Here is a 23,408-nt window from a genome sequence, read left to right on the forward strand (position 1 = left end):
AACCCAGGTCTGAATGAGAGCATGCATTGTCTCGTTTATACATCAATCTGGTCATCTTAAAGCGGTCATCTGGTCATCTGGTTTGTTGAGAGAGGGGAAACTTTCATTTGGCACGATTATTACCTCTGAAACTGGGTGGGGAATAGTCCCAAGTCTTTTACCAAAAAGACGAAGGTGTGGTGCTGCTTCCCCGAAACATTCTGGGAAATAACATAATGAGCCTGGTGCAGGGGAATTTACATACATTACACAGTAGATTCCTCAGCATGCACAAAATCACTGTCCTATTACAATGACCGAAAGATATGACTTAACGGAAGTTGAGATGAAAAATGTACTTTCTGTAATGATAACCAGTTAAAAAATATTTTGTCATATCTAATCTCCTCATCTGATTAAGAAAACTTGGGGAAAATATAGTGGACTGCCTCTTCCTTGTATCTACACACAGTGGCTTCAGAATGTATTCAGACCTGTTCACTTTTTGCACAATTTATTGTGTTGTAGATTTAGTTTTAAATGGATAAAATAGCCATTTTTGCCCATCAATCTACACTATTTTTTTTTATTACAGTGAACATGGCATAGTTTGGACACAATACCTCCTTTGGCAGATCTATTACAGCTTTCAAACATTTCCTGTAACTAGCTCATTGACACATGACAGCCAGTCGTTTTATTCTTGCTTTTGGTACAGTTCTCACTCTTCTTTGCAGAAGTGTTCTAGCTGAGAATTTTTTTTTAGAAAATCTAGGTACAGTAATATATACTCAATGACCACTTAATTAGGTAGACCTGTACACCAGCTTGTTAATGCAAGCTTGCAAGAATGTAAGTATCCTTCTTCTGGTGTGCCTTTGCTTTTTGAAAGCACAGCATTGGAACTTTACTTTGAATCAGGTATTATGGTCAGACAGTTAAACAAAGGCACAAAAAAGGCAGCGGATTTCAAATTTGGTCCTGGGTAGCCACTCTGTATACTGGTTTCTGTGACAAACAAAAGATCTTGAACTAACTAACTTCTGAAGAGGTATCTTACAGCACAGAAAAGTAAGGCATCAGTTGATCTGACTGATTATAAGCACTTAGAATGTAGTATTTATTCTTCACCATGAGGTTACAATTATGCTGGGAATGAAAACCAGCATATACAGTTTATTAGAAAAAAACGTACGGCAATCGTTGTTATCCTTCATTGTATTCTAGATTGCATGAAGTATGACTAGCCAGTTAATATTATTGAGTGGTTATGGATGAATTAAAGGTTTAAAGTTTCCCAATTCTACCACCTAATTCAACTAGTGACAAGAAAATTAACCACATTATTATTTTAATTAGTTGACAGCTCTGCACTACACCAATAAAACCATCGAAATTTCCAATGGAAGAAATATGCTGATGTAAAGTATTCTGGATAATATGCAAATTTGGAGACACTCAAATATGTGAAAGTTCAGTCATTTAAAAGACTGGTCAGAAGTCCGGTGTCATGGAAAAAAACAACTTGAACAATTTCCAATAGGAATTGTACAGGTTCTGAAGAATGTGAAGGAAAATAAATACATACAAGCAAAACAAAGAGAAGCTATTTTAGGAATGCCTTTTCTGTCAAACTGGCCTGGAAGGAATACTGTTACTGCTTTGTAAGCTTACCAAAAAAACCTGAAAGAGCACCTGTTGCATCACACCTCTGAAGCTTTCAAAAATCCAGCAACGCAGTAGGCAGGGTTATTTTCAAAAGTTACCTGCTGGAGTAGAAATCAGTGAAACCTGTGGAGCTGATCCGATGTCCAGGTACGCAGAATTGACTTCCGTCCTGTATTCAGTTAGCAGTAGAAGGAAAACAGATATTTTTCAGGCCTTTATTGTATATTGTATATGTATATATTTGTCCAAGTTTCAGCAGTGTAGTGTACCACAAGTTGGCGAAGGAGTTTGTCTGCAGATGTGTCAACCTGCATTTGGTTTAGCTGAACAGGTGTTTGCTTTAGTAGATAGAGATGGTGTGTGGCTTTTATGAGAAGCTAAAAATATATACTGTAGCGATGTCAATGTTTGTGAACAGGAGTAAAATGTTGCACTGAGAACAGTATCAGCATACAAGTCTTGTAGCGATGCATGATCTTATGTGGCTTTGACACTAAGTAGTTACAAGATTTCAAAATTTGGGAATATGTTGAATATTTAATTGTAACAGCTAAGGAATTTCAATGGTCAGTGTGTGAGTTCATAATCTGGCAGTTAGGTGTGTGTATGTATAGTATATGCGCATTGCTTAAAAATGTATTTATAGTGACTTAGAAGGCCAAACAACTGGCCATGAAAAAGCTATGAAATCAATGAAGTGTTGGCTGAGGCAGTAAGGTAGAGCAGGGGCACGGTATGTGCTGTTTGGGGCTAGATGAAGCGCTTGGACGATCTGTGACGCAGTGTTCTCCTGGCTTCGCGCCTCAGGTAACAGTGAAATTTTGCCACCAGGTGTGTCTGCCATGCCGTCCTTCCTGATACCTCCCTTCCCTTTGTTCTGCTGTTCTTGTTTTTTCGGCTGGACAATAAGTCTGTAAAACTGTGACATTTCACCCAGACTGAGTCCAGCAGGATGGCTGTTCTTGTTGGCCCTTTGGGCAGTTGACTATGTATCATATTTTCTAGTTTAATTGTAAATTAAAACAAATATATTTATATATTGTTCTAATGAACAAGAAGCATTTTCTGATTTAAAAACCCAACTGCAGTAGATTAAGAGCCATCATGCCTTTGACATGTAGTCTGCACACAGTAGGCTTGGATCTGGACAGTGGCAGTTGGTTGCTGTGGAGTAGTGTATAATTAGCCATAGCATAACCCAAGGTGTGTGGGCTGTTTGGTGGCATACTCCCTTTAATTTTTAAGAAACTTGTTTGTTTCTGGTCTCCCTTTAGCACCAGAAGCTTCAGCATGTCCAACTCCCAGAGGAACCCAGGTATGTGTGGAACCCTCAGGAACAAATGGATTTTACTTCACCGCCTGGAAGCATATTGAATTTTCACATCTTAAGCCTCACAGAAAATCCTGTTAGGTAGCCCAGTATAATTCACCTTGGAATGATTGAAATGTTCCTGGAATTGTCATGATTTTGGAGTCGCACATTATGTGACCTGCTCTATCAAAATCAGTTGTATTGACCCCAAAACGTATTTTGAGTTTTAGCAACTACTTGAAAGGGGACAATGTAAGCATTCTAATGATACCAATTTATACTCCAGATATCAAGGCAGTTGTGTCCCTTTCATTTTGAATGGCCCAAAACTATCAAAGTTTAATTGCGAGACGGTAGTTACTGTACATGAGACTACCACACTGGGCTAACAAAACGTTGGGGCTATACCTTTTCATCTTATGTATAAACTCTTTCAAACTATATTCTTACTTTGAACATTTACTCTTGACTTTAAGACTTACAGAGCATGAAAGCAAATACATGAATGCAGTTCGTTTATGACTGGTGAACAATGACAAGCTGGCTAGCCTCCAAATGATGCAAAACTCTGTTGCTAACTGGTCATCTTACGTTTTACACTATATTTTATTGCTCACATTTAAAACTATATTTTTAAACTTTGACATTGAGACATACAAATCATGAAAGCCAAGAAATTAAAGTGGTCACTAGGGTCTTGATTGTGTGATTGCATTGTGACTGATGACATTACATTATTGGCATTTGGCAGACGCTCTTATCCAGAGCGACGTACAAAGAAGTGCATACCCATAACCAGGGCTAAGTGCGCTGAAAGACCCTAGAGGGAAGTACAATTTCAATTGCTACCCATACAACAAAGATAAGGACCAGGGCCTTTTTGTTTTGTTTTTTAATGAACAAATAAACAAACAACAAAGCAAAAGTGACTAAAATTAACTATCCAAATACTGCTTACCTAGCCAACTAACAATACCGAAACTACACTACATAAATCACAAAGACAACAATTAAGGTTCACAGGGAGGTAGGGAGGGATGGGGAGAGGTGCTGCTTGAAGAAGTGCGTCTTCAGTTTGCGCTTGAAGGTGGGGAGAGATTCTACAGTTGATGACCTGTGACAAGCTGGCTAACCTCCAAACAATGCACAACTCCGTCAATACTTTCCCTTTGACATCTTGTGTTTAAAACTATATTATGAAAGCCGAGACATTGATCGACATTGATTTATGTTTATGATTTATGATTTATAAATTGGCCATTGTGACTTCCGACTGATTATGACTGAGCAGGTCACATATACATACACGCACACATACACATACATGCATGCTCACACACACAAACACACACATATACAGCACAGTGTGGACATTGTTTTCAGGTTTCTATTGGTATACTGCTTTTTCTAGTGCGAACAGGCACTGTGTTCTACAGACTGTTGGATGGAATTGAAGAAGTGCGGTCAGGATGCCTGCTCAAATCCCCTCCTGCCAAGAAATTCAAGACTCTGGTGTGTTGCTGCAAACCACTTATAAATCTATAATCCCTTATCTTCTTGAACCTTGTTTAATATCTTTAATGAATTAGTATATATAATGTGCATGCTATTTTAAAAAGAATTGGTCTCAAAATGTAATCTACATTGTGAGAAACCGACCAAAGATTTTCTTTTGATCATTTTTTCAATATCTCCCACATGAATACTGTAGGAAATTATATTATGACTATATCATGCATTATGGCCCTAAGTAACTGGGTACATTTTTGTTCAACTGAGATGCAAGATACACAACTTGTTCAAGAACTTCAATTCAGCAAGAGCCAAAAGTGGAACTCGGAATTTAATCTCTGTAACTATCCATGATGCACTGGTAGCCTCTGTTGAGTGACTGTTATCATTCCAGTTTCCTTATCTGGCTCATATGAAAGTCTAATTCATACTGTGATAAACTTTTTCCTTTTGGGAATCTATACTTTTGATGTTGAGATTGAGTTTCCAACAATGAAGTCATTATTCATTGTTTGACCTCCTTCCAGAGGTCATGGAAGCGGCGTTTCTTTGTCCTATTCAGAATTAACGAGAAAGAGCATGCACTCAGGTACTTCAAGAGCAGCGAAGAGAGGGACAAACCCTTGGGCGGCATACAAATATCTCAGTATGTACTATATAGTATGTTTCTTTCATAGCTAACACCCAATATCTCAGTATGTACTATATGCTCCTCCCACGGCTAACACCCAATATAATAATATGTAATGAGAAATTACAAAATGTATCCTCATTTATAGCAATGTTAGAGTGCAGGTTGATCGACAGCACATTCTCATCTTTTCTGATATACCGCTCTAAAGCAGAATTTCTTTATTTTTTATTCTAAATTATTTAGTTATTTGATGTGATTTTACAGTACAACATTGTTGTGAGAATGCTGGTCAGAATTTACTGTTCCCTGTGGAGTATGAAGGAGTATACCCCTGCTGAATCATTCATTCATGTAGAGCCTGTTGGACTAGGTTGCAGAGATCTGCCTAGTTACAGCCAGACCCTATTATATGATTGTGCGTACAAATGAGCATAAGAGCATAAGAAAGTGTGTATAACGGTGTGTGTGGCAATGTGTAATTGTGCATATCAGAGTCTGTGTGTTGAAATGATGTGTCTCAGAGCACGGTATGTTTGGCAGTGTTGGCACGTCAGAGTACACCCAATGGTGCAGCCCCTAGAGTTAAATTTGCATGTACCTGGCAGGATCTCAGCGTTATACTCCAGCCCTCAAAGCCACAGCAAATGGAGTTGGATCTTCAAAACCTTCAACTGCCACCCTGCCTCTGTGCTCTTCATCCAGGCTGCCAGCAGAGAATACTTCCTCATCGATGAGAACAAGTGAGAGACTTTTGAAAAATGTGAAGACACTTGCTTGTGGATATTTACAATACCCTCCATAAGGTTTGGGACAAAGATATACAGGATGTTTTGTACTCAACAATTATAGATTTGTCATCAAGCAATTGGTTAGATGTGGTCAAATTGGTTATTAAAGGGGTTAAAGTGCAGATTCTCAGCTTTTTTAAAAGGGTTCTTATTGGATTCAGATTGAGGGCTTGACTTGTCCAGACAAGAATTTACTTTTTTTTTTGGCTTTGAAAACAGTATTTTTTTTGATCATTTTTTGGATGAAGCACCGCCCAGTGAGTTTGGAGGAAATAGCTTGAACTTGAGCAGATAACATTCTGTACACTTCAGGATTTGGTCTTCTGCTGCTATCAGCAGTTACATCAGCAATGAAGACAGGTGAGCCACTGCCTGTGGTACCCATACATGCCCAAACCATAACACCTCCACCACTGTCTTTCACAGATGAGGTGGTATCAATTCCTTTTGGCCTTCACAATTTGCTCTTGCGATCGCTCTGATACAAGTGAATCTTGGTCTCATCTGTACAGAACTCTGCAGGCTCTTTTAGGTACTTTTACCGAAATGGATGTAAATAAAAGTTAAAGGTGACAGTCTGCACTTTGCGATGTCAATATTAATTGATTCATTTCAAATCCAATGTGCCAAAATTGAAATTGTTCCCCTGTACAAATCCATATGGACTGCACTGTATGTCTGTATTTTATTGATAAAACCCTGATGCAGTATGTTCTTTTTTGTAGCGATAATGTGGAAGGTTGGTTCCAAGATATATCCAGAATCCTTTTAAGTCGTGGGTCAGAATTCAGTCCAGAGGTAACAAACTTCCTATTGCTTTCCATTTCTGCTAAGAGTGAATAACTGTCTGTGCATTGTTTCGACTGGGGTTTTTGTACGATCCATAATTTATTGTAATGTCTAACATTGTCTCTTATCTATCATCAACAGAACATGCTGACCCAAATAACAACTACATCCATGATGACAAATAGTTCTAGCCAGGTAAGAACATCTGAATCTTTTTAATCAATCCTTTCCCTCTCTTAATTTAAGTGAACTTGTATTTCATGCTATTCAAAAAAGTTCATTTTAATGTACTTTTTATAATATGGTAACTATGGTACACACAGTATCTGTTAAAAGAGAATTTCAGTTAAATAAAGTTAGTTTGTTTTAAGTTTAATTTGAGTTTAATTCAAGAGGATAGTAAAGTTCTATAGATTTTAATTATGTGCAGAGTGTGTGTTAATATGACCCCCATGACTGAATCATGAAAAACATTGTAACTGTGTGATGATATCTGTTTGGTTGAAGCAAGGCTCTGAGTTCAGTCCTTGGGTGAAGGATGCTTCTGGCAGAAGCTTCTCTGACCCAGTTCATCCTCTGAATGTTTCCCACGAGGTACCAGAGAACAGCATAAAAGATAAGGTATGGCTACTGTGGCACTGGGTTGTTTAAACTCAGTGACCACATCATTAGGTATTTTATGGACTTAATGCTCGTTCGCTGCTGTAGCCCGTCCACTTCAAGGTTCAATGTGTTGTGTGATCAGATACCCTTCTGTATACCACAGCTGTAATGCATGGTTATTTGAGTTACTGTCGAACATATAATGTACAGTGATGCGCACAAACAGGATGAGCACTGACTGGAGGAGCACTTCCTGTCAACCAGTCTGGCCATTCTCCACTGATCTTTCTCATTAACAATGTGTTTTCACCCACAGAATTGCCATTTGCTGGATGTTTTTTGTTTTTTGCCCCATTCTCTATAAACTCTAGAGATTGTTGTGAAAATCCCAGGAGATACTCTGTCTGGCACCAACAATCAAACCTCGGTCACAAAACTGAATCTCTGAACTGAATCTCTAGACCATGCTTTTTTTGCATTGAGTTTCTGCCATGTGATTGGCTGATTAAATATTTGCAGGAATGATCTGGTATACAGGTCTACGGGTGTAGGTGGTCACTGAGTGCATATTTTAGAACAACTGATATATTGAAGTCCAAATTGTATCCCAGCTTTGGAGAGGTAGAGTGGGTATTTTCAATGAGTCTTAAACTAAGTATCAAACTGTAGTGAGCAATTGGAGTGTTCGTTTTTAAGATGAGCTTGCTTGGTTGAATGTTTCTATACAAATCATTTTGTATGTTTGCCAGTATTCTGTTTGTGTGTATGTGTGTGTGTGTGTGAGAGAGAGAGAGAGAGAGAGAGAGAGAGAGAGAGAGACTTAACTACATTGTCAGGTTCTGTGTTTTTCTTTTCTCTGTTTAAGTCCCCAGCATTTTTGTCTTTTCTTACCTCTGTGCTTTCCGTAGTCTGTTTCCTGCTCCATTCACTCTAATTAATTTGTTTCACCTGTGCTCCATTTGTTGTCGCCGCCTTCCACTCCTTATATGTACTTCCTTCCTGTCTCGTCATTAATTTCACCTGTTCCTTATCTGTTCTCCAGTTCACACACATGATTCTTGTTTCTGCTTGTTACCTGTCTGTTTCATTTGTTCAGGGCTAGTTCATCATATCCTGTATTCTGAGTCTGTCCCTGTATTTTCCTGTCCCCGGTTCTAGCCTCCTGTACCCCGTGCCTTCACCCCTATAATTCTGTCTGGTCTGCTCTGGTTTATGATCTCTGCCTGGTTTTTCGACTCTGCTTTGGATTATCCCGTATGTACCCATCTGCCCAGATTTTGACCATTGCCTGTTTCTGGATTGCGTTTTGGATCTGCCCCTTGTTCATTAAAGCCTGCCTTTTTTCACATTCTCCCTGAGTCTGCTCTTGGTTCCTCTGTCCCACAATCCTGACATGCATATTATATTAAGCATGATATTGTCTCTATAAAAGGAAGCAATTGAACAGTGTTTCTGTTTCTTAGGGCCCAGAGAAATCTCGCCCTCTGTCAGACCCTGTGTCAAAGCTGGACCAAATCAAGTTACAGAAAAACTGCTCCCAACAGGACGAGGTGAGCTTTTCTTGCAATGTTTTATGAATTCCTTGGTTCAGGTATTGTAAGGGTTAGAAATGTTTCCAATATCAGTGAGGTGACAGCATTAAGTCAATTTACTGAGAACTGCTATTTGTGCTTAATAGAAACCAACATACTGTGTTATTTGTTCCACAATGTGTTATACTGTATATACTGTAAGTCATGTGGTCAACGTTTCATGGTTTTACACAAAATAATATTTGACTCTCAATGCAGCAAGAAAACCTAAATTAGCCCCTGCAACAACTTGTTCCACTTTGAACTAATTAGACACCATTCACGACTAATTATTTATAAATTACAGCACGATTTTTAGCTAATGTACAAATAGGCACTACGTCCATTCCTGTTAAGAATCCCACTCTAGTCATGAGATTAACCTGGCTTTTGAATTAGGGGCATGTGACCAAAACTGGCACAGTCGCATGAACCTCGTGTCATCACATTTTTGGACATTGCTTACAGAAGTGAATGATGACACAAATATCGGTAAAGTAGTTTTCATAGTCTGTTCCAATAGTTTTCACAAACAACCACTTGACTGTCAAGCCTCTTCAATAGTCACGGCAAAGTCAGGGCCAGAGTTTATTCATCACACCCATCCTGTGGCTATGTACAATTCAACTTAGTAAATAAAATATATCAATTTTAATAGTGGAAGCAAGTTAACCATCATGTATTGTATCAAAGTATGAAAGATGAATGTCACCACATCAGACATCTATATTATAAATTATAAATTATTATTATTGCAATCAGTTACTTTAACCTCTGATGCATGCCAAAAATATTCAAAATATATGTTGCTCACAGGAGAATATTTGTTGTCTATTGCCTTATAACATCAAACTATTTGGTTTGTGTATGTATGTGGGTGTGTGTGTGTGTGTGTCTTTCTCAGGACAATGAGAATTCCATGTCAAACCCTGTGTATGAAGAGTTCCAGTTCGATTTCAGTAGGCGCTATTCAGTTGTAAGTCTTAATGCTTAATAAATACCTAAAAGTGTTCACTGAGTGTACACTCCCCTCCAAAAGTATTGTTTTTGTTATACACTGAAGTCAATTGAGTTTGAGGCCAAAATATGTACATGAGATGACAGATCTGAATTCCAGATCATGAATAAATGTTGAACGTATCTGATGTGGCCTCAGTGGCGTAGTGATGAAATGCATTATAGTTGTGTGGAGCTGTCTAATTGGTGGGGGTAGGGTACTGAGCTGTCTGGTTGGTGGAAGCAGGGCTCTGATCTGTCTCATTGGTGGAAGCAGGATTCCAGTAGCAGTGACAGGAGTACAGGTGATCCATCCTCAATGATATCCCCAGAACCAATCTATGATACACCGAGGAACCTCATGAAATACTGGAGTCAGGTACTACATCCCAGAAACACATACTTAACAACTGTGAACAAATGCCAGAGTAAATTTATGATGCCATTAGGAGCTTCAGCTCAGTTACAGACCCTCAGTCCCTTACCACATGTACTCACAGTGACGGTTGATGGGTCACTCAAGTGTACTAGACTGAAGGAGGGGAGAGAGCTTACGGTTGTTGCCTTTTTAGTATTCTCGTGCAGCTAAATTAGCAGTGTACCGAAGGCATAGTGTGTTGAATATCCTATCCTCTCTTCTCTATAGTTGTGTCATTATTCTTTTTACTGCCATCGTAGCCAGCAATATCAATATCTCTCTTGGTCACTAGCTACCTAGATCGCTCCATCTCTCTCAGCTAACTAAGTTAGTGATATTTATATCGCTCAATAAATACCTAGCTACTGTACTGTCTCCCTCACTTGTTAGCTACAGCTAGTTAGCGATCTCCCAATCTCTCTCCATTGCTAACATTACAGTCTTTAGCTGCATTGCAATGAGTGAAGCTGGGCGGAACAAGAATGCAGTTTCCCACCCCCACAGACATGAGCATGCAACCTTCCTAAAAAGGGTTTTAATGTTTCCCTTTGATGGACTGAGACAGCAGGGTGCCAGCCGTGAATTTTTTTATTTCCTTAAATTGCTTCACCTCTTTGACTCTCGGCTGCTTCCACTTGTGCGTTTAGGACAGCACCGACATCGAGGATGAAAACCATGATGGGAACGTGGTTGAGAGCTTCTACATGAGAATGGACACAGTGTAAGTTGTAAAAACATCAGTAATATGCCATAGATCTGTAAAATGTTCAGTGATTGGGTATACTGTAGTACTATGGTAGAGTTATTTAGAGAGGGGAGAGTGAGACTGACCTCAGTGGTCAAATGTTGTGATTCAGTTTCGTAAGTTAGTTGATAATGGAACATTATGTCTCTGGCCACTTCCTTTGTGATTCCTGAAACTTTACTAAAATTATTATGAAAAATACAAATAAATTATTTCAGTGTAAAAATACACAGTATTACAATGTCATCATTTAGCTTGTCTTTAACATTGTAATAATGTTGACATATACACTTTTTTTGTGATGGAAACAGCCATGAAAATGTGACCATGGGCCAGGAGGGAAACGTGGAGATTCCGGTTACAAGTTCTCATATCGTGTAAGTTTCCTGGTTGTCTCCTCCCGCATTAAACTACACATTTTTTGGACTTGGATACCTAAAAACCACATTCCTTCAATCCTGTCTGCTTCTTAACTACAGGAGGTTGCAGTTGGTAACAGGAGATTCTAGTGAAATATGATAGTGCAGAGAATCCGTTTCTATTGTGCCACACATGGCCATGAATGTATCTGCTTCAACGATAGGAAGACAGATCATTCAGTGTTAAGAATATTTGATGGGTTTTTCACATCTGTAAAACAGCAAATCTAAAATCCAGGACCAGGCATTGTGAACTTTCAGGACCAGGGTTGAGTAGCTATGGTCGAAGGAATCTGGAGGTTCTGATGAGGTTATGCCTTTTCAATCGCAGAGGATGAATGACAGCACACTTTTTTATTAAACAAATCACTTCATAATGTAAAGTCACCAAGGACTTTATTAGGTGTTTATTAGACTTATTTTTTTTACTTCTACTGCTGTAGCCTATCCACTTAGTTATGATGTGTAATTAAGTGTTCAGTGATGCTCTTCTGCATACCACTGTTGTAATGTGTGGTTATTTGCGTTACTGTCACCTTCCTGTCAGCTTTGACCAGTCTTGCCATTCTCCTCTGCCAGACGTCTCTCTTAAGACGTTTATGTCTGCAGAACTGCTGCTCATGGATTTCTTTTTGAATTTTTTGCACCATTCTTTGCAAACTCTAGAGACTAGTGTGTGTGAAAATCCCAGGAGATCAGCAGTTTCTGAGATACTCAAACCATCCTGTCTGCCACCAACTATTCCATGGTCAAAGTTACTTAGATCACATTTTTCCCCCATTCTGATGGTTGATGTGAACATTAACTGAAGCTCCTGACCCGTATCTACATGATTGTATGCATTGGACTGTTGCCACACTGATTAGATAATTGGCTGCTTAGATAATCGCATGAATAAGTAGATGTAATAAAGTAAAAATGTTCCCAATAAAGTGCTCAGTGAGTTTATATGAACAGTAATGAATCAATTTGGACTGAAAAGGCTGTTATGCTGTGTAAAAAAAGTGTAAAACAGTTGTGTATTAGGGTTGGCAATGACACCTCTATTCAGGCTGTTGAAGGAGTTTCTAAATGCTCATTGTTACTGGTCTAGAGTTTTAAGTGCAGAGGAAACAACCTGTTGTACAGGTATAGGTATCACATTCCAATCACTGATGTCACACAAGGCCATGTCACCCTTTAATTATTAGATGACTTGAAAGCAGAATGTCTGTGTAGATTCATATTCCATGCATGTATACCAAATTTGCCAATTTAGATGACAGTTTGCTGATTCATACACATACAATGTGTGAAGGGTGTACAATATCTGTGCTAATTGTTTTGTTTTTAAAAACATTTATAGCAATCTGTCAATAACATCTGCCGAGACTACTGGGTGCTTAGCCCTTAAGTATCACTCCTTTTCTTAACACAAGCTTTAAGATGACACAAAATAAAATACTAACTCTTTTTACTACAGGTGTACTCCTGGTGTGTCCAGAAAGCTAACCCTTTGGGGTTTGTTTTCCATGAGTCTGAATTACTCTTGAGTCAAATCAAAGTTACAGAAGTTGAAATACAGTGGAAAAACAAATTCTCACTGAAAAGATTTGATGTTCTTGAGTGGATACAGGTTATTATGGTGGTGCCTGGCACATTTAGAAAAACAATGGAGCCACTGCCAAAACACTGGACAAATGCCCTTAAGATTTGATGAGAATATCACCAAAAACATTGTTTTATAAAAGCCTAACATGCTATACACAGTTGGAAAAATAATCCCATTAGCTAAAATGCTTCTAGTTTGTATGTGGGCTCTTCTAGTTCAAGAGAGCCTATACAAAATGTAGGTAACAGCATTCATTTTTGTAACTTTTGTAACTTTTGTAGAAGTATGCAGTGGCAAAACGACAACAATATTAATTCCTCCAGAGAAATTCTAAGTAAACAATGGATATTCTATCAACTTTTCTCCGAGTTAGCACGTTTTTAGAATTGCATTATGCATTTGGTTCGCTGGATCCTTGCTGTGAAAAGGACACTGACATTACCTTCTTTAGTGTAGTATATGGATTTCCAAAATGCAGAGAAGATGAGGTCCCCCATGCTTGTTTTGCCACCCAAATGTTATAAAATAATGAACTTTTATAGCTAAAGCAATAGGATCTTAAAATAGGTTTTACAGATATACACACGTTTTAACGCTTTCAAATGGTATATCCTGTTACCATAGTGATTGAAAATTGCACTGTTAAAACTGCAATGCAAAAAGAATGCAATGCAAAAAAAGACCAGTTTGGAGTGCTGCAGTTTTTTACAGTGCTTATAGAGGTTTATACACTTAGTGAGCACTTTATTAGGAACACCTGGAGACCCACTTACTCATGCGATTATCTAATCAGCCAATTGTGTGGCAGCAATGCAATGCATACAATCATGCAGATACGGGTCAGTTCAGTTAATGTTCACATCAACCATCAGAATGGGGTTAAAAATTTGATCTAAGTGACTTGGTGACCGTGGAATGATAGTTGGTGCGTTGAGTATCTCAGAAACAGCTGATCTCCTGGGATTTTCACACAGAACAATGTCTTGAATTTGCAGAGAATGGTGCGAAAAACAAAAAACATCCTGTGAGAAGCAGTTCTAAAGGCAGAAACGCCTTGTTAATGAGAGACATCAGTGAAGAATTACCAGACTGGTCCAAGCTGACAGGAAGGTGACAGTAATGCAAATAACCACACATTACAACAGTGGTATGCAAATGTAAATATGTACCATTTTTATACGCCTGTTTTCCATGCTGTGTTGTGAAAACAGAAGCTGATCTGTGCCCTGCCTATCACAGACTTACAGGCCTGTTTGGAAAAAAATTGCCATGTCAAGCCAAAAGTATGAGGAAATTTGAAACCACACATTGGGGAATTTTGAAACCGGGCTGTTAAATGCCTATGTGTTCCGTCTTTCCTGTTTTTCTGTAAAGCGTCTTTCTGAATGTGCCTGGAAGAAGTATCCCGCAGTTGAATTTTGAAAGAGTTGTTTCAGAGTTGTGTCTGTCTTCTACAGAGAGGAGGAGGCCCAGCTGCAAAGTCCAAGACCGAGTCAAAGTCTCCCTCCTGAGAGGTCCAGGGTCTCCCCAGCACACATTCTGTTCAACTGGACAAATAACAAGTCCTACACCTCCAGCAGGCCGGAACCTCAAAATCACAGTTACAAGTAATTTACTCATTTTCACCTACATCCCAGGAAGCAGGGTGGATGGAGGGTGGAGGGTGATACTGTTGAGTAGCAGTGTGATAGCGCTATGGGATAATAGTGTGGGGTAATACTGTATCTTGGGGTAATACTATGGGTTAATATTGTATGATAACACTATAGGGTATTGCTATTAGGGTTGCAGCTGTGTGTCAGGAGTACATGTCTTTTGTCCTCTGTACAGAATTCACAGTTTTGCCCCCCCCCCAACTATGCAGCACATAACATAGAGAACTGAAACCTGCATGAAATATTTCTTTGAAAGATTTTAACTCTTTCGACTCTAGTAATGAGACTGCAGATGACTGACTGTTAGAGCTGAGCAGCCAGTGGTATTTACAGCGAAACAGCTGTGAAAGCTGTCGGCGGCAAATTAATGACTGATTCACAAAGGCATTCATGCAAATCAAGGAATCGCGCAACTACACCTACATAGCATTGATAGTTCACAAGTACAATACTGCGCCACGTGTTTAGTCGCCGCCATAAGATCATTCTAGATGATATATTTTCTGTGAGAGGGTCCATCCTCCATGCTACATTAGATTAGATTACACTACATTTGAGGCTGCTTCTTATCACACGGGCACAATTATTTAGTAACTAAAAACAGATTAGGTTGTCTTTGAATGTACAAACAAAGTACACTATGAGGCTGGTTCTTCAGACATATATTGTAAGTTGAACAAGCATATGGAGTCGATAACATTTATTGGACACTTGCCTGCCACTTTACACGGCATCCATTTTCATTTGGAGCCCAAGTAATGGTAAGCATCAGCGTGAATGACCGACAAAAAGGCCCAGTGAGTCACCAATGATCATCTGAATGACCTCTTCAGTATTTCTTGGAACAACTACCTCAGTTCATAGAATCGGACCACTTCAAATGAAGAATTATTTATTAATGTAACATTGGAAATATTTCTCTCAGTACAATCAAATATTATACTTAAATTATATTACAGAGGGCAAGTTCAATGTCATCTTTGTTGCCAAGCAATTCCAGTAAATTACTGTGGTTGTCTGTTCCACTCTCTTGCGCACTTAATGTTATTATTGGTATCTTCCTCTTGTAGCTATGACAGCTGCCATGGTTGTTGACATGTGTACACATTGCATGGCATTTAAATAGTCTGTGCCAACAGGTTTACAGATGTCTTTAAAAACGTGTTTATTGCAAGTGGACATTTTGAATCTTGCTAACACCATCATGTTAAAACTCCCACACACTCTTTCACACCAACAGTGACCGAGGCACAGGAGATGTCAGGGAGATCACGGTGAACCAAAATGACTTGAAGAGTCACCTGACTCTGGTTGAGGTCAACGGGAAGCCCTGGTATGTACATGACCATGTTAGCATCCAGCAGAACTGGAAAACCGAGGTCACTTTGACTGCGTCAGTGCCCGGTAACATGTCAGAACAACAGCCACTCTTTTGTTATCTTTCATAAGTCTGGGTGTAACTGTGTAACACTCAAGAATTTGTCATACTGAAGTTATATATAATCACATATCGTTTTATCTAATATCTAATGTCCTTCTAATACCCACCAATTCATTTAAATTGCCCTCCTAATGTCCTCTGTAGGGGATACAGGTCTCTGGTCTTAACCCTTTCATTCCCAAGAGTGCCATATGGCACTTTTGACCTTATAACTTTTCAACCAAAATAAATAAATTAAATAAAAATGACTGCAGTACTATTGTTTTGAGCCCCTATTAAAACCCTACTAAATTGTTCCAACTTAATAAAATTTCATTTTGGGCTTGGTACTGAAAGGGTTAATCTCAAGGGATATTCAATGGAAATAAAATAATTAATGTTTTGAAAATATTTAACGCAAACATAGAAAGTGAAACAGTGTTGCACATAAAGAGCTGGTAGAAAATGACCTCAATGACAGCGACAAATTTAAGTGAGATGGAATGAAGCATGTTGGGGGAGCAGTCCAGGACTCGGTGTAATAAAACTCACTAACCTTGTATGGAGATAGTACAGAGGCACTCTACTGTGTAATCAATCATGTCCGGTGGTCACATGGTTCTCATGTGTGAGGTCCCAGAACAGTGTGCCCTGCACGTGCCACAAAGCCTCTACTGCAGCAGCCCAGCGCTGAAAGCTGGGGACCCTACAAATGAGCTAGGGTACCAAAGCTGGGGACCCTACAAATGAGCTAGGGACCCAAAGCTGGGGACCCTACAAATGAGTTAGGAACCCAAAGCTGGGGACCCTACAAATAAGCTAGGGAACCAAAGCTGGGGACCCTACAAATGAGCTAGGGTACCAAAGCTGGGGACCCTACAAATAAGCTAGGGACCCAAAGCTGGGACCCTACGAATGAGCCAGGGACCCAAAGCTGGGGACCCTACAAATGAGCTAGGGACCCAAAGCTGAGGGACCCTACAAATGAGCCAGGGACCCAGAGCTGAGGGCCCTACAAATGAGCCAGGGACCCAGAGCTGAGGGCCCTACAAATGAGCCAGGGACCCAGAGCTGAGGGCCCTACAAATGAGCCAGGGACCCAGAGCTGAGGGCCCTACAAATGAGCCAGGGACCCAGAGCTGAGGGCCCTACAAATGAGCCAGGGACCCAGAGCTGAGGGCCCTACAAATACATTCTGTATCCCGCAGCATCTCCAACTGGCCGGCTCTTCCTGAGACAAAGTGTCTGTTCCGCAAGGGAGATGAAATCCTGGCCGTCAATGACCTGCACACAGAGAGCGTGGAAGAGGTGCAGACGTACCTGAACAAGCTGCTTAAAGACCAGGTATGAGCATATACCTACACACTCACACATGCTCAGCTCACTACACACAACTCAACTGTCTGTGCGCTTAATATCACTCGTCAAATGCACAAATGTCACATACACACACACGTACGTACACTCAGTAAACACTTCATTAGTTATTTATTTAAACTTAATGGTCTTCTGCTGCTATCCACTTAGAGGATTGACGCATTCTGTGTTCAGAGATGCTCTGTTATTTGCGTAACTGTCACCTTTTTGTCAGCTTCGACCAGTCTGGACCTCATTAACAAGGCATTTCTGTCCTCAGAACTGCTGCTCACTGGATGTTTTTTGCTTTTCGCACCATTCTCTGCAAACTCTAGAGACTGTTAAATGAAAATCCCAGGAGATCAGCAGTTTCTGTATATTCAAACCACCCTGTCTGGCAACACCCTGTCCAACAATCATTCCACGGTCACCAAGTCACTTACATCACATTTTTTTCCCGTTCTGACATTTGGTCTGAACAACAGCTGAACCTCTTGACCACGTTTGCATGCTTTCATGCATTTAGTTGCTGACACATGATTGGCTGATTAAATATTTGCATTAACAAGCTAGTGTACAGGTCCACCTAATAAATTACTCACTGAGTGTATAGGCGAGCATTGCTGGGCTGATGGCCTGTTCTCGCCATTATGTTATGTTATGTATAGAGTACATTCAGGCACGCACACTCTCACACACACATACACGTATGCATGCAGTCACACAGCTGCACACAGACACACACACATATGCACGCACACGCACGCACACACTCACACACACACGTGTGTATGCACACACGCGCCTGCACACACACACATGCACACACAGTGGTTCTCTGTCGGGTGTTGTATAGACTGTTATCGCTGTGTATGCAGTGCGTGTGTAAACGGTGTTTGGCCTTCTGCAGGTGAAACTGACAGTGCTGAGGCAGCCCGGGTCAGAGGCCTCTCTTCCCAGTCGCTGGGGCTCTAATTCAGCCATTGAGTGACCCGTCTGGTGACTGGGCGAGGGGGTGCTTGGAGGGGGTCATTCCTGTCCTCCCCATGCGACCTCTCTCATAAAGGTCACCCAACTTCCTCTGTGCTGAATATCGGTAGCGGACAGAAAGCCAGCTGTTACCACCTCCTCGGCTTCCCTATTGGAACTACAGTATGAAGGAAAAGTTCAGAATCTGTTTCTATGCGCAAAGTCTGGATGGGCATTATACCACAAGACACACCTGGACCGCAATACAAAGGCCTCAACCGAAAAGCACCATTTATAAAAAGGATAGGACATGTCGTCCATAATATGGTGTGTGGGGTTTTATTGGGAGTGCAGTCGCAAACATAGTGTGCAGATTATTGTAAATCCTTCCATTTTTATTTTATTCAATCAGAAAATAAGCTCTTTTACAAGAGAAAACTGGTCCAACAGCGATCTGTGAATTGTTTAATCTGGTCCACACCATACAGGTGTTTCCTTAGAGTTTCATGGGAGATTATATAAAAGATTTCTGGCAGCTGGATATGTAATATCTATTCCAGCATGTTCAAAGAATTTAAATATTTGGAAATTGAAATAAATCCATTCAGGGGTTCAACTGCAAGATTCTCTTCTGCAATGTGCCTTAGCACCACTAGGTGTCCTCAAAATTCTGTGTTTGTCGTGAAAGTCAAATAGTCCACAGTGGTTAATAGTTCCATAAACTTGTGCAATTATTCTTGTGCAGTTATTCTTTATTTACCCTTTGGGTGATTTTAAAGGGTAAATGTTTGAAAATGTTAGTATTAATTCAGTTAATATTTGTGACCTAGCTTTGCTGCACCATTGAGATCCAAGATATTCCATTAGATGGATAGATTTTTTCCTTATTTTAGTTCTGGTGAGCAATCAGCAAAGTTTCAGATTTCTTTCACACAGTAAATTATTATTATTATTATTATTATTATTATTATTATTATTATTATTATTATTATTACAAAAGTGACACTTACAGATGATACCGTAATTATATTTAAAAATCTTTTAAAAGCCTCAAATCACAATGCTCGAGGGCTGGGTTGGTTTTTCACCCTCCCTTTACCTGGAAGTCAGGTGTGAAGATGGTCTGGCAAATCAGTAGCACTGATTGTTCAGTGAATTATCTGGGAGAAGAGAAAACCAGAGCCGGATTTGGTGATCCCTGCCCTATAGCTGAACTACAAAGCAAACAAAATATTTAACATCCAGATGAAGGAGTGGTGAGTCTTGGTGGTAGAACTGATACACATGTCATCTGAAATGAAGTTAATATTCCCTGCTATGTCTGTGACCTCAGTGTTTCTGAAAGTTATGAAATTTCATAGGGGTTACCTACCTCATGATTTCTGTCAATTGTTTATTATAAATATCTAGAGTTCTATGTATAAGAGAAGTCATTGTCTTCTATCTTTATGAATATTGTCAAATGATGTCCTCTTGTCTACTTAATACAGTTAAAACTTAATGAGAAGATAGTGTTTAAGTGAGAATAATTAACAAGAACTGCTCTGTTAGTCCAATTATCTTCTCAACAGACATCACTGAATTTATGCTAATATACTCGACTTAGTAGCGTGAATGTTTACTTTTCTGTTTGACTGTATAAAAGACAATAAACAAGCTTACATGTGCACAGTTTTACCTCTGTGATGGTGTTGCCAAGAGTCTTTGTCTTGAATGTAGAAGACATAAGCATTTCCTCAATATAATCGTTAATCAAGTGGCCATGCATAGCCTATGATGAGTCTACACCAAATGGTAAATGGTTGGAATTTATATAGCGCCTTTATCCAAAGCGCTGTACAATTGATGCTTCTCATTCACCCATTCATACACACACTCACACCGACGGCGATTGGCTGCCATGGAAGACGGCGACCAGCTCATCAGGAGCATTTGGGGGTTAAGTGTCTTTCTCAGGGACACTTCGACACAGCCCGGGCGGGAGATCGAACCAGCAATCCTCCGACTGCCAGACGACTGCTCTTACTGCCTGAGCCATGTCGCCCCATACACCAGGGGTCCATAACAAGGGCTGATCCATTTCAGGATTTTGTGCCAACTTCTGGTTTTAATATTTTAATTGACTGAATCATATATCTTATCTGATGTTTGTATGAGTACCGGCTACAGCTGCAGACTGCAAGTGAATCCTTATGATTTTACTGTGCTCGAGTACAGGCTTGAACCAGGGTAAAGCAGGGTAGAACTTTCAGCAAATTAGGTGGATGGTTGGAACAAAAACCAGTAAGCAGACCAGCCCTCGAGGACCGGAGCTGCGCACCCCTGGTCTACGCTAATTTGGCAGTAACCTACATAGGTACATAAATTTTACCTTTCACTTGCACTCATGGAATAATGTAAGTGTGTACTGCAGAAGTCACACGAGTGCATTAAACAGCTGTAGGACCTATTGTTTTATGACAAAAATCAAGCAGATAATGCTAAAAAATATATATAATTGTGCCGAAATAAAGATTATGTAATTAAACATTTTATATATTTTTTTTTACTTACGTTTTTTTGATGGAAAGATTATCATGGAAAGATTATGCATCCAAACAGTCATGTACAGTGTGGCTTATATCCTGTTCTAAAATTCTACAGCGATTATGTGGAACGGAGAAACAGAATTCACACAAGTAAATAATACATGCACCAAAATACGGCAAGGCAAGAATCAATCTCAGGGCGAAGGCATGTAGCCAAAATATTGCTTTTTTCGGTTAAATCCATCCCTTATTGGCCATGGATCCTCCCTGACAGAAGAGCTTGAGTGACACCCAGGGGACCAGGGACTGACATTCCCCCAGAAGTGTCCAAGCCCCAGTGGCCACCGAGGGTATTGCAGTTTATTCATCCTGATACAAAAAAGCTCATTTTCCCATTGAAGCCATTCAACTCTTTATTTCCTTCCCCCCCGACACCCAAGTCACCACACGGATCTCTGCCTGCTTGGCTGATATCTCTGCATGGATGACTTCCCACCACCTGAAGCTCAACCTTGCCAAAACTGAGCTTCTCTACATCCCTCCTAAGTCCTCTCCGTCAATCAACCTCTCATTGACTGTTGAGGACTTTGTAGTTTCCTCCTCCCGTACGGCAAAGAATCTTGGGGTGACTCTTGATAACTGCCTCACCCTGGCTCCACAAGTATCCTCCACTGCCAGAACCTGCAGGTTCTTTCTGTATAATATACGCCGTATCCGTCATCTCCTGACTGAGAAAGCCACCCAGCTCCTAGTCCAGGCGCTCGTCATTTCCCGCCTGGATTACTGCAACTCCCTCCTAGCCGGTCTCCCAGCGTGTGCCATCAAGCCCCTCCAGCTGGTCCAGAATGCTGCAGCCTGCCTGATCACCAGTCAGCCCAGGTCGGCTCATGTCACCCCGCTTCTCATTGGCCTCCACTGGCTTCCTATTGCCGCACGCATCCATTTCAAGGCCCTAGTGTTGGCATTTCAGGCTGCTAAGGGGACTGCCTCACCTTACATACAATCCCTGATCACTCCCTACTCCCCAGCTAGATCACTCCGGTCTGCCATTTCCCCTGCCCCTCCTTTCTGATATCCCTATCCTTGTCTAACCCCCACCCCCCCCCCCCAAAAAAAAAAAAAAGAAGCACTTATGATGACAACTATGTTTAGAACAGCATTTCATGTGTATTTTGCTAGTTCTGGATGTGATGTTTTGACTTATGGTAGAACCTATGCACTTGTAAATCGCTTTGGATTAAAAGCGTCTGCCAAATGACTAAAATGTAAATGTAAATGTAATTCAAATGATGAAATAAGGCAAAAAATGTCTTCACATTTAACCAATTACTCACCAGGGACCAATTTTTTTTCTTGAGCCACACAGAAGATAGGATCTTTCACATTTCAGTTACCCTGTATGCATGCTCTGGTGTCCATCGAGCAGGCTTGCACCACAGAGCAGTAAGAGGAAGCAGTCTCCAGTGCTAGTCGCCATCTTAGATCAGATCATGAGATTACAGGGCTGCACCTACGAACAGAAACCTCCAGCATAAGGATCCGCCTTTCCAAAAACAAATACAGGGCCATATCCGGAAGCACGCCTCAAAAACGTCCGCATTTGTGGGAGAAAACCCATGCGTGAAATTGATGTTCCACTTCAACCGCTTCTGACATTTATGTTTTTAGATTTAGGATTTTAAATGTTAGCTGAAAAACACTTCCAATTTTAAAAACTTAAGGATGGCTGATGTAGACATTTCTTTTTAAAGAGCACAGCTGTAGGGATATTCTGCAAAGTAGCACTAACCCATTGGTCTGAAACCCAGGGCTGAGTGTATGCTGGTTTGTATTTTATTGATTATATAATTAGTTCAATTATTTGCTGAATAAGGGCTGTACAGTAAGTTTGCACATAGTGTGTATGAAGTGAAGTGTGTTATTTCTGTTATCTATATAACACCTGTGTAAATAACACCTGTGCATATGGCTGAATGAGTAATTGGAATCAATTAAGGCAGCATTAATTGGATGGAATAAAAAACAGCAAGCACACAGCCCTCCATAGCAAGTCTGACACAAATTCATTCAGTCTTTAATTCAATCAGTTTTTTTAACCACTCTTTATGTAATCGTGTGCAGTACAGCACAATGTGAATATGGGACTTTTATTTTCTATGGGACTTTTATTTATTTTTTTGGACAATTTCATAAGAGGGTAAATATTCCCTCTAAACATGACCCAACAAGGACGTAATTCAGAGAAGTTCACATCCAGTTAAAGTTCTGGGATAGCGATTGTGGTTCAAACAAAAACCAGGATACACGACAGCCCCCCAGGACCGCGTTTGAGAAGCACTGCCTCAAGCAGGGTTGTCTGATCGTGTTCCTGGAGATCTACCATACTGTAGGTTTTCATTACAATCATAATTTTGCACATCTGCTTTTACCAATTATCAGCTCAAGAAGCTGAATG

General features: G+C 40.2%; 1 protein-coding gene across 1 annotated transcript; it reads left to right on the plus strand.

The window, feature by feature from the left end:
- Window positions 1–1,694: 1,694 nt before the first annotated feature.
- Window positions 1,695–20,092, plus strand: LOC133122685 (pleckstrin homology domain-containing family S member 1-like). Its single transcript, XM_061232780.1, has 17 exons — window positions 1,695–1,794; window positions 2,922–2,962; window positions 4,371–4,471; window positions 4,999–5,117; window positions 5,711–5,845; window positions 6,619–6,691; window positions 6,824–6,877; window positions 7,190–7,303; window positions 8,749–8,835; window positions 9,761–9,832; window positions 10,130–10,231; window positions 10,918–10,991; window positions 11,327–11,392; window positions 14,483–14,632; window positions 15,921–16,013; window positions 17,309–17,444; window positions 18,367–20,092. The coding sequence occupies exons 1-17, from the start codon at window positions 1,787–1,789 to the stop codon at window positions 18,445–18,447; spliced, it is 1,506 nt and encodes a 501-aa protein (XP_061088764.1). The 5' UTR covers window positions 1,695–1,786; the 3' UTR covers window positions 18,448–20,092.
- Window positions 20,093–23,408: the final 3,316 nt, after the last annotated feature.

Source organism: Conger conger, chromosome 2 (assembly GCF_963514075.1).
Source record: "Conger conger chromosome 2, fConCon1.1, whole genome shotgun sequence".
Taxonomy (NCBI): Eukaryota; Metazoa; Chordata; class Actinopteri; order Anguilliformes; family Congridae; genus Conger; species Conger conger.

Coding starts and splice junctions, on each gene's coding strand:
- LOC133122685 (XM_061232780.1), top strand. Junction 6,692..6,823: donor GGTCAGAATTCAGTCCAGAG/GTAACAAACTTC, acceptor TATCATCAACAG/AACATGCTGACCCAAATAAC. Junction 11,393..14,482: donor GTTACAAGTTCTCATATCGT/GTAAGTTTCCTG, acceptor TGTCTTCTACAG/AGAGGAGGAGGCCCAGCTGC.